At 41.2% G+C, this 14549-nt stretch overlaps 1 protein-coding gene across 1 annotated transcript in view; it reads right to left on the reverse strand.

The window, feature by feature from the left end:
* Positions 1-4415: 4415 nt before the first annotated feature.
* The window catches only part of LRIG3 (leucine rich repeats and immunoglobulin like domains 3), a 44924-nt gene continuing 34790 nt past the window's right edge, over positions 4416-14549 (reverse strand). Inside the window, exons 13-19 of the mRNA XM_054399612.1 lie at positions 13578-13898; positions 12741-13022; positions 11503-11955; positions 11135-11293; positions 9898-10041; positions 9531-9812; positions 4416-4660 (exon numbers count right to left, since the gene is read on the reverse strand). Of these exons, the coding sequence (XP_054255587.1) occupies positions 4416-4660; positions 9531-9812; positions 9898-10041; positions 11135-11293; positions 11503-11955; positions 12741-13022; positions 13578-13898 (1886 nt within the window). The remainder of the gene's footprint in view (positions 4661-9530; positions 9813-9897; positions 10042-11134; positions 11294-11502; positions 11956-12740; positions 13023-13577; positions 13899-14549) is intronic.

Here is a 14549-nt window from a genome sequence, read left to right on the forward strand (position 1 = left end):
CACAGTTCCCCCCTCCTCCAGCACACAACCACTACTGACTTCTTGCTCTCGACTACACTGTGCTCTGTGTACTGAATGCATTTGTTCTAGCCTTTAACCACAGGGATGGGGCAAGCAAAGAAACTGGAAGCAGAGTAGTGTGGGTTATCAGAGGGTCCCCAAAGGGCATGGGAGCAGTATGGGAGAGGCCTCCTGTGCCTTTTGGGCAAGTTGCAGGATGTGCACATTATTTCAGTGGAACCACTGACCCCTCATACTTAGGCACAACAACCATGAGAAGCACTTTTTTGCCACATGTAAGTGTGCAAAGACACATAGTGAGAGGGCTGGAGCACCTCATCTATGAGAACAGGCTGAGAGAGTTGGGATTGTTCCGTCTGGAGAAGAGAGGCCTTCCAATATCTGAAGGGGGCCTGCAAGAAAGCTAGTGAGGAACTTTTTGGAGTGTGAGGTAGTGATAGGACTAGGGGGAATGGATCCAAGCTAGAGGAGGATGGATTTAGATTAGACATTAGGAAGAAGTTCTTCACCATAAGGGTGGTGAGACACTGGAACAGGTTGCCCAGGGAGTTGGTAGAAGCCCCATCCCTGGATGTTAAGGCCAGGCTGGATGTGGCTCTGGGCAACCTGATCTAATGTGAGGTGTCCCTGCCCATGGCAGGGGGCTGGGAACTAGATGATCCTTGAGGTCCTTTCCCACCCTGACAATTCTGTGACTGTGGCTTTTATTCCCCGCTGTAATGCTTCCCTAAAATATAATAAAGGTAGGCATCTGGAAAGTTCTCTAAGTAAAACCCTGTGTTCAAGAATTGCACCTTGTTTCCTCCCCTCACTCTTTTTCTTAATAATTTCACACAGCTGCTAAACTCGAATCCAGCTATTCAGGCATTCTCTATGACAAAGCAGTACACAAAGTGAGACAGTAAGGGAGACTCAACTGAGAAAATGTAATTCTCTGAGATGTGTCACATCTGCACTAAGAAGTCTTGCAAGCAGCAAGAAAAAATTCTGCTTGCATTTATACTAGAAAAGAAATACAATCCCCAATTACAGTCTTGGCTTGGCAGGATAAATCTCTGCGAGTTTAATGGATCTTGAATCTTAAGTCTTAGTTTTAAGCTTCTTTAAAGCAGTTCAAGGAGTAAAAGCTAAGTGTTCAAGAGTCACCTAGACTGAAATAGGAAAAATTTGGTGACACTAATGATTCTTCAGTTAGAAAAGTAGCAATATTCTACTGCAGAGTTTGGGCTTAACTCTTTGCCACTGTGGCAGTGTCAAGATCCATTTCCAGTTAAATATTCTATACTAAAGCATTTGGTTCCAAAATACTGTAGTGCTACCAAGGTTTTATGTGCTTGAAATAGTAAAAGCTTTCAATTACGAAACTACACAGGTATCCCCAGTGTCATCTCAGACACACATTTAGGTTATTTGGTTAGGAAACGCTCCTTGAGATTCTGGTGAACAACTAACTCTATTTATCTGTCAAAAAAAATTAAAAATATAAAATCATTATTTAGAACTTGCAGAAACTGTATCTCAGCAATGGTTTGTATGAGTTCATCAGGTAAAAGATTTTGTTGTGTGAAGCTTTGAAAGAATACTGCCTTTAAATTACATTTCACAAGTTTCAAGTGAGCCCAGGAAAAGATTCCAGCTGCTGCTGGTCATATAACTGCAAAATATCTCTTCTGGCATTCAGCAACACTTGTGTCTCATTCTAAGACTCTAAGATGCAGGGCAAGCTTTACTCAGTCTTAGCTGCAATTTATTTCCCCATCACATCGACTTATGATTTAGCTTTCAGCTGTGTAAATATCAAACTGCCAGCTCCTTGACGTCTGGGTCTTCAGAGGGAAAAGAAAAGAGAGCGGGGGGGAGGGGGGAAATAAAGGCAAGTTAACTTCCAAGCCTGTAAACCAGATGTTTGGTTACTTTTGTGGTCTTAAAAAGAACTATTAAGATATTGCAAGTATCTTGCAATTACAGATTGCCACTCTATTTACGTACAATCAACTTACTACATGAAAACTCAGGGGCAGAAATGAGGACTCAGGAGCAGTCATTTCCATTTCTGGATATTTAAAGCATCAAATAAATTTTTAAGTCATTTGTATTTCTAGGATGCTAAATGAAACTTGCTGGGAAGCACTTAAAATTCAGTCATTGACCCTGAACATTTACTTGACTACAGAGATCCATGTCCTTGGAAGATTAGGATCTTTATACTCTTCAAGAGTACTTACAGGGAGATGAAAAAGGAATAAAATTACTTTGCCACCATTCCCAAACTTCCCTTATAACAGAAAATAAATTTCAAGCTTATTTTTCATGATGGACCTTTAACATGGAAGTTTTAAGGATAAATACTAGTTGTGAAATGAAAGATATGCTTTCTTTTTTTAACTTTGGGGTTTTTGGTCAAAAAACAGCGTGCAGCTCCAAACACAAGTTATCACAGCCCCCAATTCTTCTTCCTCTAAAAAACACCAATCACTTGGTGGGGGGGGAGAGGGGAAGAAAAAGGAGAGGCACTGACTAAACCAAATTTAAGACTTCTTGTCTCACTGACTTAGAGCTTTGTGTTTAACCTTGGAAAAATTAATCTCCTTCAAAATGCAGTTAATTATAATCAAATACCCATATCAACGTCTGTCACCACATGAGCACATCTGGCAGCAATACAGACAAATTAACAATGAGAGTCAGAAACTCTGGCAATATGATCAACTAAAGCACGCAAAATCCATTCTCTACACTTAGACCACCAGTGACTAAGAATGGATTAACTTCCTGTCTCTAATACTGGTGCCCAAATTAAAGGGAAATTGCATCCCAATCTGGGCACCAGGTTTCTGGCTACAAACAAAAAGCCCTTAGCTCAGCTTGCAACAGGCAGCAAAACCATTGCTCTAGCTTTAGCCATGATGTCTGTGATGGCCTACTCTAACAGCTGCTTTTAATTTAGTTTAAAAGAAGCCATTTGGCAACCATGTAAGCTTGCACCTTCAAAGTAGGCAGATTTTAAAAGCTGTTGTCCTGTAATATTAACCATTTTGGAGTCTTGCTGTTTTAATGCAGTGATGATGACAGGATTCACACCTTTTTAGAATAGTAGGCATCTGTATTTAGAAAAACAAAGTAGAGTGTTTTCACTTAGTTTTAACTACCATTTTATAGTAAGCAATCCTTGTTCTCTGACTTATTATAGTTAAAGGCACTGGGTTCGTTACTGCAAATCTACTCCAGCAAGAACTTACAAATTGCTCAGCTTGACTGAGCAACTGAATAAAGCACAGATTTCATCTACAACCAGAAAAGGACAGCTGAGTAAGGAGCAGAAGCGTGAGTTAAAAGTAAAGGAAACATTATCTTGTACTTGGATTACCTTCTCATGTTGGGCTGCAGAAGCAAAAAAAAAAAAAAAAAAAAAAAAAAAAAGAGGGAAAAAGGCTATGGGAAAGCAAAGACTTGGGCATGCACTGCATATTTGGCAAACACTTAACATTCAGCCACTTGGAAAAGAGTGGTGCTACCAGGCAGATATCCAGTACTTTTTTTGCTTCTTCTACTGAATAGCTTGACATGGATTTCGCTTTTGCTGTGCATATCCTCCACCAGAAGCATACATTCTATTTGCACACAGGCAGGGGCAGACTATTGTGTGCATGGAAACAGAATGTGTGCATACATCTGAGAGCAGGAATTCACAAAGTGGAAGACTTGTATACTTTGGCAGAAATTGCATCAATTCACTTTACCACTGGCCATGGCAGGACCACACCCACTCTTAGAAGTTGAACTTGTTGAACACAGTAAATCTAAAGACACATGTTTTAGCCAAATAAAGGTGCAAACAGGTAACAGAAGGCATCTACATATGTAACATTATCTACAGAAACAATCCACACGTCTCATTCCTCGTACACTAATGTTGGTCTGAGACCACATGGCAGCATATTTTATTAAAAGTAATGTGCAAATAGGATGCATGATACCTGCAAACAGCATGGAGTTGCCATTTGTAAAAAGGTATAAGTAACAGTACAAAATTAGAATGTTTACTACTCATTTCAATAAAATGAAGTCTGACATAGAAATACATATGCTGTATTATTTACACCATTAATTTACAAAAGATATTATTTGCATAAAACAAAGCTATAAAATAATTAGAAATACAGTATTTTTATAAGGAATGTTTTCCCTGTATTAAAACATAGTGTTTTGGCAATTGTGTTTTATTTTAATTAAAAAAAAAAAAGTATTTGTTTGTTCTGAATTCATAGCATCATGTGCTTGCCTTCTTCCCTTCTTCTTCTCCTTAATCACTCTTTAAATAAAATTCCACACTGAGGTAGTAGTATGCAAAGTGTTTCTTTGGTTCTAGAAATCAATGGCAGGTCCAAAAGGAGCTATGTATCCAAATTGTAGGATTGGAAAGTAGAAGTCCTAAAGTTTTCAAAAGATTGTTTGTAAGTATAAATGTTGTCTTCTCCTTTGGAAACTGTCCTTTCCTTTCCATCTTCGTCTGCCTCTGCATTAAAGATCAGTGAGGCATGAGGATTATTATAGGAGGTTTTTGTTTGGAGATTTGCTGGCTGTCTACAGCTTGAAAGAGAGTCCAGCCGAGGCCTCCATAAAGGCTTTCCAAATGTTCCTGAAAGACAGCAAATGTACAGAAATACTTAGGCTAACAGTTCTGTCTCTCTCAGAGCTGTGCATCAAAATGTAAGCAGAAGTTCATAGAATCATTAAGGCTGCGGAAGACCTCTAAGATCATCAAGTCCAACTGACAACCCAACACCACCATGCTCACTAAATCATCTTCCAAAGTGCCATATCTGCACTATTTTTTTAACACCTTCAGGGATGGCAACTCTACCACCTTCCCTAGGCAGCCTGTTCCAGTGTCTGACTGCTCTTTCAGTAAAGAATTTTTTCCTAGTATCCAATCAAAACTTCTCCTGGCATAACAGGAGGCCACTTCCTCTTGTCCTGTTGCTAGTTATTTCAGACAAGAGACTGACCCTCACCTCACTCCAACCTCCTTTCAGGTAGCTGTAGAGAGCAATAAGGTCTCCCCTCAGCCTCCTCTTTGCCAGACTGAATAATCCAAGTTCCCTCAGCCTCTCCTTAAGACTTGTTCTCCAGGCCCTTCACTAGCTTTGATGCCTTTCACTAGCTTTGATGCCTTTCACTGGACACACTCCTGCAACTCAATGTCCTTGTGTTGAGGTGCCCAAAACTGAACACAGTACTCAAGGTTTGGCCTCCATACTCCAGCTGGCCACATTATTCCTGACACAGGCCAGGGTGCAGTTGGCCTTCTTGGCCACCTGGGCACACTGCTGACTCATATTTAGCCAGCTGTCAAACAACACCCCGAGGTCCTTTGCTGCTGGGCAGCTTTCCAGCCACTCTGCCCCAAGCCTGCAGCGTTGCATAGGGTTGTTGTGACCCAAGTGCAGGACCCAGCACTTGGCCTCGTTAAACCTCACACAACTGACCTCAGCCCATCAATCCAGCCTGTCCCAATCCCTCTGCAGTTCACCAAAGTGAGATTTTACTTAACTGTTATTTTACTCTCTAAAAGAACACATCTGTGTGATCACAAGCATAAGGCAAGATTCTGCTGCCTGACATGAAAAAGGTTTCCAAATTAAATGTACAGCCACACACAATGTCTGTCTTTTGTTTTTAGACTACTCCCATGCCCATTTCAATTCGAGGAGGGTGATGAGGGGGAAGAAGGGGGCACACAGATCAAACTGCAAACATATCACAAGACACATTCTAATGCAAAACTCACAACAGTCTCTGTTTTGTTCTTCAGTGAATGAATGACACATGAAATCTGTTGTGCAGTTCAGCAAAAATAATAAATACATGTCAGAGCCCAATGACTCTATTGTCTCAAAACAATGCATGTGGCAGGACAGGGCTGATAGCCCCTAATTACTCTATTGTCTCAAACAAGGTGTGACATTACCTGGTCTGAATAGACAAGAGTGGTGGTTTTCATGGCCTTAGTATCTCTCCAGGAGAGCTGCTGTGCTGTCAGAACGGCTTAGGAACAAAACGAGGTAATTTCTGTGGCAGTGGGAATTCCCTCTTTCATTATTTTAAAACCACTGCAACATCGCCACTGAAAGGCCAACGTGCACACCGCATTCATGCATACTTCTGTGATTTGGAGAGACTACCCCCCTGCCAAAGGGTATAAAAGGACCACAGCTTCCGGGGTCCACGTGTTGCATCTACCACAGAAGGCACTGAAGGTATGCAAACCTACCACCAAGAACTTGGACTACGCCCACCAGACCTCACGGGAACCAAGGGTGGTGATATTTCTTTTACTTAATTCTCTCTGTAGATTTTTTTTCCTCTTCTCTTTCTCCCCATTTCCCTCTGTTCCAGTCCAATCTAATAAACCCAACTCATCAGCTGTTTGGCATCAGTTCACTTTTATTTACTCCAAGAAAATTTTTCAATCTTAGCATGACCTCCTCCACTGCTGAGGGTTGGCTCAGGATACCGGGTGGTGACACCACATAAATAAATAAGCAACCACAACATGCATAGGGCTACACAACATCTTCCCACTGTGGAATCTAAGTGCTAAACCAATCTTTTTCTGGCTGCTGTCTCTCATTGATAACAGGTCCCATTAACCAAATTTTCCATTCATACCTGTAGACCTCTTTGCTCACAACTGCCTAGAACAGTCATACCCCAAAAGAGAACTTGGCATTTCAGTTAACATTTATTGATAATTATTAGGCTTTACTAGCCAGAAAATAATTATTGTGCCTGCCACTTCACCATTGACAAGGTGCAAGATGGGCCTTTGCTTTTTTCAGTGAAGGAAGATTTGGCCATAGCAAGTCACAGTGTCTGCGACAATCGAAAGACCTATTTTCAGAGTACAATGTGCCACAGGCAGATTTTGAAGACCTCAGTTTTTATTAATAATAGTACAATCATTAATAAATATTGGACCTAAAATCCTAGTTTTTGCTTCTAGCTTTTGCTTCTAGTTTTGCTTAGTTGCTAGAAGTAAAAGTTTGCAGCAAAACTGTAATCTGAGAAGTTACTAAAAATGGATTTGGACAAGGTCCATATTTGCATTAATGATTTACAGAGCAATTTCGTTCCTAACGCAATATGGAAGGATGTTCCTCAGACCTATAAACAAATCCTGCCTTAAAAAAAAATAAAATCCAATTTGTGAACTTTCTGGCTTATGGATTTAGTGATGTTAATTCCAGCTTTCATCTTTATCATGACAGCAGAGGCAAAAGTGGGGTTGAATTTGAAGATAATGATGCTAAAGAAGTGAATCCACAACTAAAGACAAGAAATCTGTAAGACTTTTTTCCACAGCCACCATCTCTAAGATCTAACCGTAGAGTCTTTGAGTGAAGAGGACTACCTATTATGAATCATCCAAGGCAATGATGGTGGGTGGGGTAACAGCTCAGAAAACTGACAAACAATGTAGCTCTGCATAGATTTTTAGGGCAGGAAGGGGAATATGAGTCCTTGACACTGCCTTAACTCCTTGGTTCTCCAACATACAGTGGGACTACTTTCTGCAGGTGATAAAGCCCTTTCTGCACAGCCCCACCACAGCAATAGTGGCAAGCAGCCAGGAGGCCCTCTAGTCCCAGGGCTTCTGTCAGATGTCAGGGCATCTGCAATGCTTTTGCAGTCCCAACATCTGGCTTTTGAAGAGGGAAAACTTCAGAGCTTGTACCTCCCTCCTCACCCCCTGAGAACAAAGAGCCCTGTGATGCACATTTCCCCAGGTTCCCCTGCAGAATGAGTAGACCCTTGACCAAGTATGCTGACACACCAGCCAGGAGACAGTCCATAACAGGGCTGCACTTGGTGCTCAGATATCACAGGGACAAAACCATTTTGTGGGTTTGTATGTGTTTTTAATCAAAACAACCAAACGAACACAACGTTTGGGAAGCTTCAAAGGTGAAGCAATACTCTTTTCCCTCCCCCTACCTCTCCCTACAGTCTGGATCAAAACTGTAAAGCCTGAATTAAGCTTCAGCAACAATTTTGTCATATAAATCATAAGGAAAGAAGAAATAAAGAGGGCATTTTTTCCACAGTGCCTTACTTTGAAGGGTAAACAGTTGTGGCTCACCATGTTATATAATATATCTTCATACACTGGAGTTCAAGTCTCCCCACCTGTCCTGAGCCATCCTGGAACCTTGCACACTTTTGTCTGCCAGGCAAGACTTCTGGTATGCTTGTAGTTTGTTAAGGTGTATTTAAGTAAGTATCTGAACATTTATGGAAGTCTGCCAGCTATATCAAAAGATGAGAACCACAACACTGATGAGCTCATAGAACGCACTGGTGGGGATGGACCTTTACAGGTCATCTAGAGACATCCCCAATTAGCAAAGGCTGCTCAGAGCACTATCAAGCCTGACCTTGAATGTCTCCAGGGATGGGGCCTCCACCACCTCCATGGGCAATCTGTTCCACCACCCTCATAGTAAAGAACTTCTTAATGTCCAATCAAAATCTACCCTTCTCTAGTTTAAAACCATTGTCCCTTGTCCTAGTGCTGCCTGCCTTTGTAAATAGCCCCTCCCCAACTTTCTTGTAGGCCTTCTTCAGGTACTGGAAGGACACTATAAGGTCTCCCCAGAGCCTTCTCTTCTCCAGGATGAACAATCCCAGCTCTCTCAGCCTGTCTCCATAGCAGAGGTGTTCAAGCGCTCTGATCCATTTTTGTGACCCTCCTCTGGACATGCTCCATCAGGTCCATGTCCTTCTGTCCATCTAGCCTCCATGTCCTATGTAAGTCTGAGACACTAAAATCTCCAGGTGATCTAAATATGCTTATCATATAGTTTTACTGTAATCACTTTTCTGTTCCTGAACTTCAAATGCTTGGGATGTTGTATCTAATGGTTCTTAGAAGTCAGGATTCTGGAGAAACAGAAGAGGGCTCACAGTTATAGCTGGAGGTGAACCATCTCACTGGACTCCCACATTTAACCTGAGGACCAGAGAGCACCCTGAGTTCTGGGGCATCCAATTGTCCTCATGCACTGCAGTGAAGAGACAGCAAGCCTGTGTGTACAGGTCAGTTGTGTAAGCCTTAAAAATCAGATACTGCAACATCACAAAGTAGGAAGAAGGGAGGGGAAAAAAGCAAAAAGACAAGAACACAGGCAAAACATCAAGAAAACTCAAAAAGCCTTTCCTGAGATAGTTTCCATCTCTCCTCTCCTCATTTCTAAAGTTATTTGTATTCCACATGCCACATTACCTTACTAAATTCACAGACACTTGCTAAAAGGAAGCCTTTGCAAAATTGCATGAAATAATTTTTTTTACAACTCTGTATGAGCATCTGAAAACTACTACAGAATTACCTATTCTAAGACTGGGAAATAAAAAGCTGAGAAATCAGTTTTGCTTATAGCTGGAAGTAGAAAATGAGACAGTAAGGATACCAGAAGCTTGAATAAAAACCAATACCTAGAACATACCCATGAAAGTGCTGTTACTGATAATAGATGAGGGTTCCAAACATCTGTTTAAATCAAATGTGTCTGAGTTCAGACTTTTGCTTTTTAGTCCAGTTCCTTCATTCTGAGTATAAATGGAGTTAATCAATTTGCTACTTGCTGCCTGCATCCCGATAATGCCACCACACTGGTCAAAGGGATCTTCCAGTGGAGGTGAGTATTGATAGCATTCCTTTTTCTTTAAATATCCAGACTCGTAAGGGTCCAGGCATCCTGTTCTTTGTTCTTGGTCAGGGTTGCAACCTAAAGAAAATGAAAAATTGGTTTTATACACATTCATTATAGTACAAGATCACATAATGAATTCCTCTTCCTACCCAAGACTTACTTGCACTGTATGTTTCAAAGGCCTCAGAGCCATATGTGGTTCCTTTTAAGTACAAAGTCCCTGAAGTCCCCAGATAGTGGCAGAGGAATGGATCTCCAACACCCTCCAAGTCTGTTTCACTGCCGGTATCTAAATGGCAAATGCCTTAAAAATAAAACTGACATGTCAGTGTATAGTCTTTTCTTAAACTTCATCTTGTAGTTTCCTGAGTAAGTTTTGTTCTTTTAAGAATCTCATCTCTTCCTACAAAATTTCAGTGTACTTAGAGTTTGCTTAAGTTTAACTTAACCTTTTGATGAAGATTCTAATTCTAGCAAGTGTTCAGTTAGTCAGCTTTACAGAGCATGAGTCACACTGCTTCGTTATACAGTCTCTAGGTTACAGAACAAACTCAATACCAGGAACCAGATCTAGGGACTTCCTTCCTCTAAAGCACTGGAAGCTAGGCTCATGCTCTGTCACAGAGCCACCTTTTGGAGCACTGAGTGCTAGTGAGACGGTCCTGAGTGGAAGAATCTGAGGGAATTACGGGCTGCCCTAACAGCTATCCTGACTTTCAGCTCAACAGTTCTTGAAAGCTCTGGACATGGTCTGTGGTACTTGCTTCATGAAGAAGCTGCTCCTCCCACTACCCTACAACGCGGAACTATCTTACCAACTGCTCCATTCTCATCTGCCCCAACTCCTGACAGTACCTCGGACACAATTCCTTCCCAAAGCAACATGCCTTTTCCTAATCCAGGAATGTTCTGGATTCTCAGAGGCCAGCTACATAAATACTGAAGCTTTTAAATTGCAGTAACCTTAAACCCTTTATTGACTCTGATCCTAGTAACTGTTCTAACAGGAAAGTTGAATCAGTTGTATTATAATGAAGTTACACCAGTATTACCACTCATGCCTACATTCCATTAAAAGCATCCTTTTCAAGCTCTAACAGAGGAAGACATGCTATTGTAATTCCTTTTGGATACTCTTGGTTTAGAAATGTGCCCAACAGTTTAGATTTACCCTTGAAAGTAGAGAAAAACTTCATGATTTAAACAAAGCCATCGTGCCATTTGAGTGAACAGAAACAAGTTTCTGTTACTATCTTGTTGAAGCAATAAATTTAACATCCTCTCTTAAACTTCACTGAAGATGTTCCTTTAGTATTATTTCTATTATTTAGAAAGACAATAGCCAAACTGTGGCTACTCAACCAACATGGAAAATCTTCTTAATATTTTACACATACCATTACTGTCTCTCTGCTGCAAAAAATACCCTCCCATGGAAGAGGTGAGGAACTGATGATGACTGCCATTTTCAGATGAACCATATCCATCCTGCCTTTCAGCCAGTGTCCCCTGGGATGACAGGTAACTTGGGATGTCAGCAGGCAAATTTGTTTCGTCTGTGGGGGCGCAAAACACACACAAAAGGCATCAGCATACCTCAGAATTTGTAGAAGAATTTTTTAACTTGTCAGCAAACTGCTGAAGGTAACAAGTAAATCACCCTTCAGACTCTGAGTCAAAGCACACAAGTGGTTCCTACGATAAAGTAGGGAACTGTAAACCTTTTCTATTTTTCCTTTCCAAGGCAAACCTTCAGTTTACACACCTGTATTTGTGATGCTGCAATCTTCATTTCTCCTTCTGGTGTGGTAGATGATGACCACCCACACCAAGGAAGTGCCCACCACACAGCAAACCACAGCTATGATCACAATGCCAACTGTGGCCCATCCATCATCATCAAGGGATGGGGCAATGTTTTGAGGAGAATCACAGGTGGGAGTAGGAATTACATTAAGGCGGATGTTGCCTCGTTCCGTTCCAAGCGTATTAGACATTTCACAAGTGTATTTTCCAGCATCTTCTACATCTGTATCCACAATAATTAGTAACTGATTGCCTGCAGCAAAGAAATGCCTTTCTGTTACCACGAGGGAGCTGTCATCCTTAGTCCAGTTCAGTCGGGGTGGTGGGCTCCCACCAGCGATACACTGCAAGACCGCAGTTTCACCTTTTGTTACAGTTCGATCCAGTAAAGGCCGCAAAAATGATGGTGTTTCTGAAAGAAAACATAGGCCTTATATTTTAAATGACCCTGCAAGAATGAGAACATGCCCTTTTCCTTCACAGCTCAAGAGGAAAAACTAAATTAAATGCATCAGTAAGGCCTAATGAAGCTTACACTCATTCTCAGAAAAAAACACACTCAAGGAATTGGAACTCCAAGCCTACTGTTTACTTGTCAGTTGATCAGACCTATATGTTTGAATGCCTTAGAAGGTTAAAATGCCAAATCATAGCTCAAGATTGCAGAAAACTAAAATAAAGAGAGTTACCAAAATGTCAGGAAATTAAAAGTTAAAAATCTCCTGTCTCTGAGCAAAACTAGCAGCCCATTTTCCACTCTCACATATCAGATATTGTGTACACACTGTGAAACGTAACTAACTTTTATTGTTTTGCATCATAATAATGATGATGTGCTGGAGTAGGTATTTTCAATTTATAACAGTGATAAGACAAGGAGCAATGGCTTCAAACTAGAGAAGAGCAGATTTAGATTGGATATTAGGAACAGGTTCTTTACTATGAGGGTGGTGGAACACTAGAACACATTGCCCAGGGAGGTGGTTGGGGCCCCATCCCTGGAGATATTCAAAGTGAGGTTCAACAAAGCTCTGGACAGCCTGATCTAGTTGAGGATGCCTCTCCTTACTGCAGAGGGGGTTGGACTGGATGACCTTCAGAGGACCCTTCCAACCCAGACCATTCTCTGAGTCTATGATTCTATAAAGATTTTGCTCTTCAAGTAGGTTATGCCACTAAGAATTGCCATCATCTTACCTAGCACTGTTAAGGTGGCGTTAGCCGAAATGCTGCCGGCAGTGTTTTGAGCTGTGCAGCTATAAACGCCTGTGTCCTCAATCTTTACATCAACAATAAAGAAGACGTCATCTTCAGGCATGACGTGCATGCGCCTCTTGCGTGCTGCAGGAAAATCTGTTCCACCATCTTTCTGCCAAGCAATCTGTGGGACAGGATGCCCAACTGCAGCACATTCCAAACGTGCCATTGCCCCAGCACGGATGGTTAAGTCCATGGGGATCTTCGTAAATGAAGGCAGCACTAAGAGAAAAAAAAAGTTAGTGATACCAAAATGAATAAGTGAAACACACACTTTTAATTTCTTTCATAACATTTTCTTAACATGCTTCTTGGGCCTAAAAATGCTGGTGAAACATACAACATAAATTCATCAGCAACCAGCAAAGAGAAAGAAAGAGAGGCAGCTGTGAAGTGTGAGAGACTGCCTGGATCAAAACCTCATTTCTGCTAACAGCCTCCCGCACGACCTTTCATAATACCTTGAAACAAAATACACCTCTTAACTCCTGTGCAGAAAAGATTGTTTTTCCATCATTACATAGACTTTGGCAGATTTGCTACAAATTTGGTCTGTTTGTTTTTTTAACTATACTGTGGTTCAGAGCAACGGGGCCAGGTGTAAAACTGAATGGTAAACTTGGAAAGAGATAAATTTTAAGAAATAATCTCAGTTTATTAAGGGATCTTCTACAAGATGGAAGTAATAACAATAGAAAAAAAAACCACGATGTTTATACATCTTGATTAAATCATTCTACTTTGAGTCTGTGAGCAAAAAGTAAGTAACATACTTACTGTTTACTGTAAGTTTGGCTTTGACAGAGTAGGATGAACCAAAATGGTTTGAAATAACACACTGGTATTTCCCTTCATTACTGAACTCAACATTGCGCAGTCGAAGGATTGTAGTGTACTCCATCACTTCACCCCCCTGTGCCCGGAGGTGGGCATAGTTCTCCATTTCAGCATCTTGCAGTAATTCATTGTCCTTCTTCCATGCAAAAGTCATTGGGGAATCACTGCTGCTGGCCGCCGAACATACAAAGCTCAAATTGGAGCCTTTGATTGCTGACTGGGTTTCTGGCTGGACAGTGATCTGTGGTTTAGGAAAATCATCTGCACAGAAGGGAGATAATTGTAACACAGAGGAAAAGAAAAAAAATATGTGAGGCTCAAGGATCTCTTTAGAGTTTGTAAGCCTTGCTTTATATGTCTGAGAGAAGAGTCAGATAAGTATTTATAAAATGGATACACAATGCTTTTGTTTCAAATTTCTTTAGTCTTAGGGCTATATTTATGAGTTTACTGTGACAAGTCATCTCTTATTAAAAAGCAAGCACATTTAAAAGCAGATTGCATGTGCATTTTGTTCAACAGCAGCACCAGGAAGTAGAGATCTATCCCCTGACATCCACAAGAACTACTGTGAATGTCAGTTGTGAAGTTGGATCTCTTTAGTTTGGGGAGGAGGGGATTGAGAGGTGACCTCATTCATGTTTATAAATATGTAAAGGGTGAGTGCTGAGAGGATGGAGTCAGGCTCTTTCTGGTGATGCCCAATGACAGGACAAAGGGCAATGGATGGAAGTTGAGGCATAGGAAGTTCCATGGAAACAGGAGGAAATTTTTTTTCACTGTGAGAATGATGGAACACTGGAACAGGCTGCCCAGTGTGGGTTGTGGAGTCTCCCTCTCTGGAGGTATTCAAAACCTGCCTAGATGTGTTCCTGTGTGATCTGGTATAGGTGATCCTGCTCTGGCAGAGGG

The sequence above is a fragment of the Indicator indicator genome, chromosome 3, assembly GCF_027791375.1.
Source record: "Indicator indicator isolate 239-I01 chromosome 3, UM_Iind_1.1, whole genome shotgun sequence".
Taxonomy (NCBI): Eukaryota; Metazoa; Chordata; class Aves; order Piciformes; family Indicatoridae; genus Indicator; species Indicator indicator.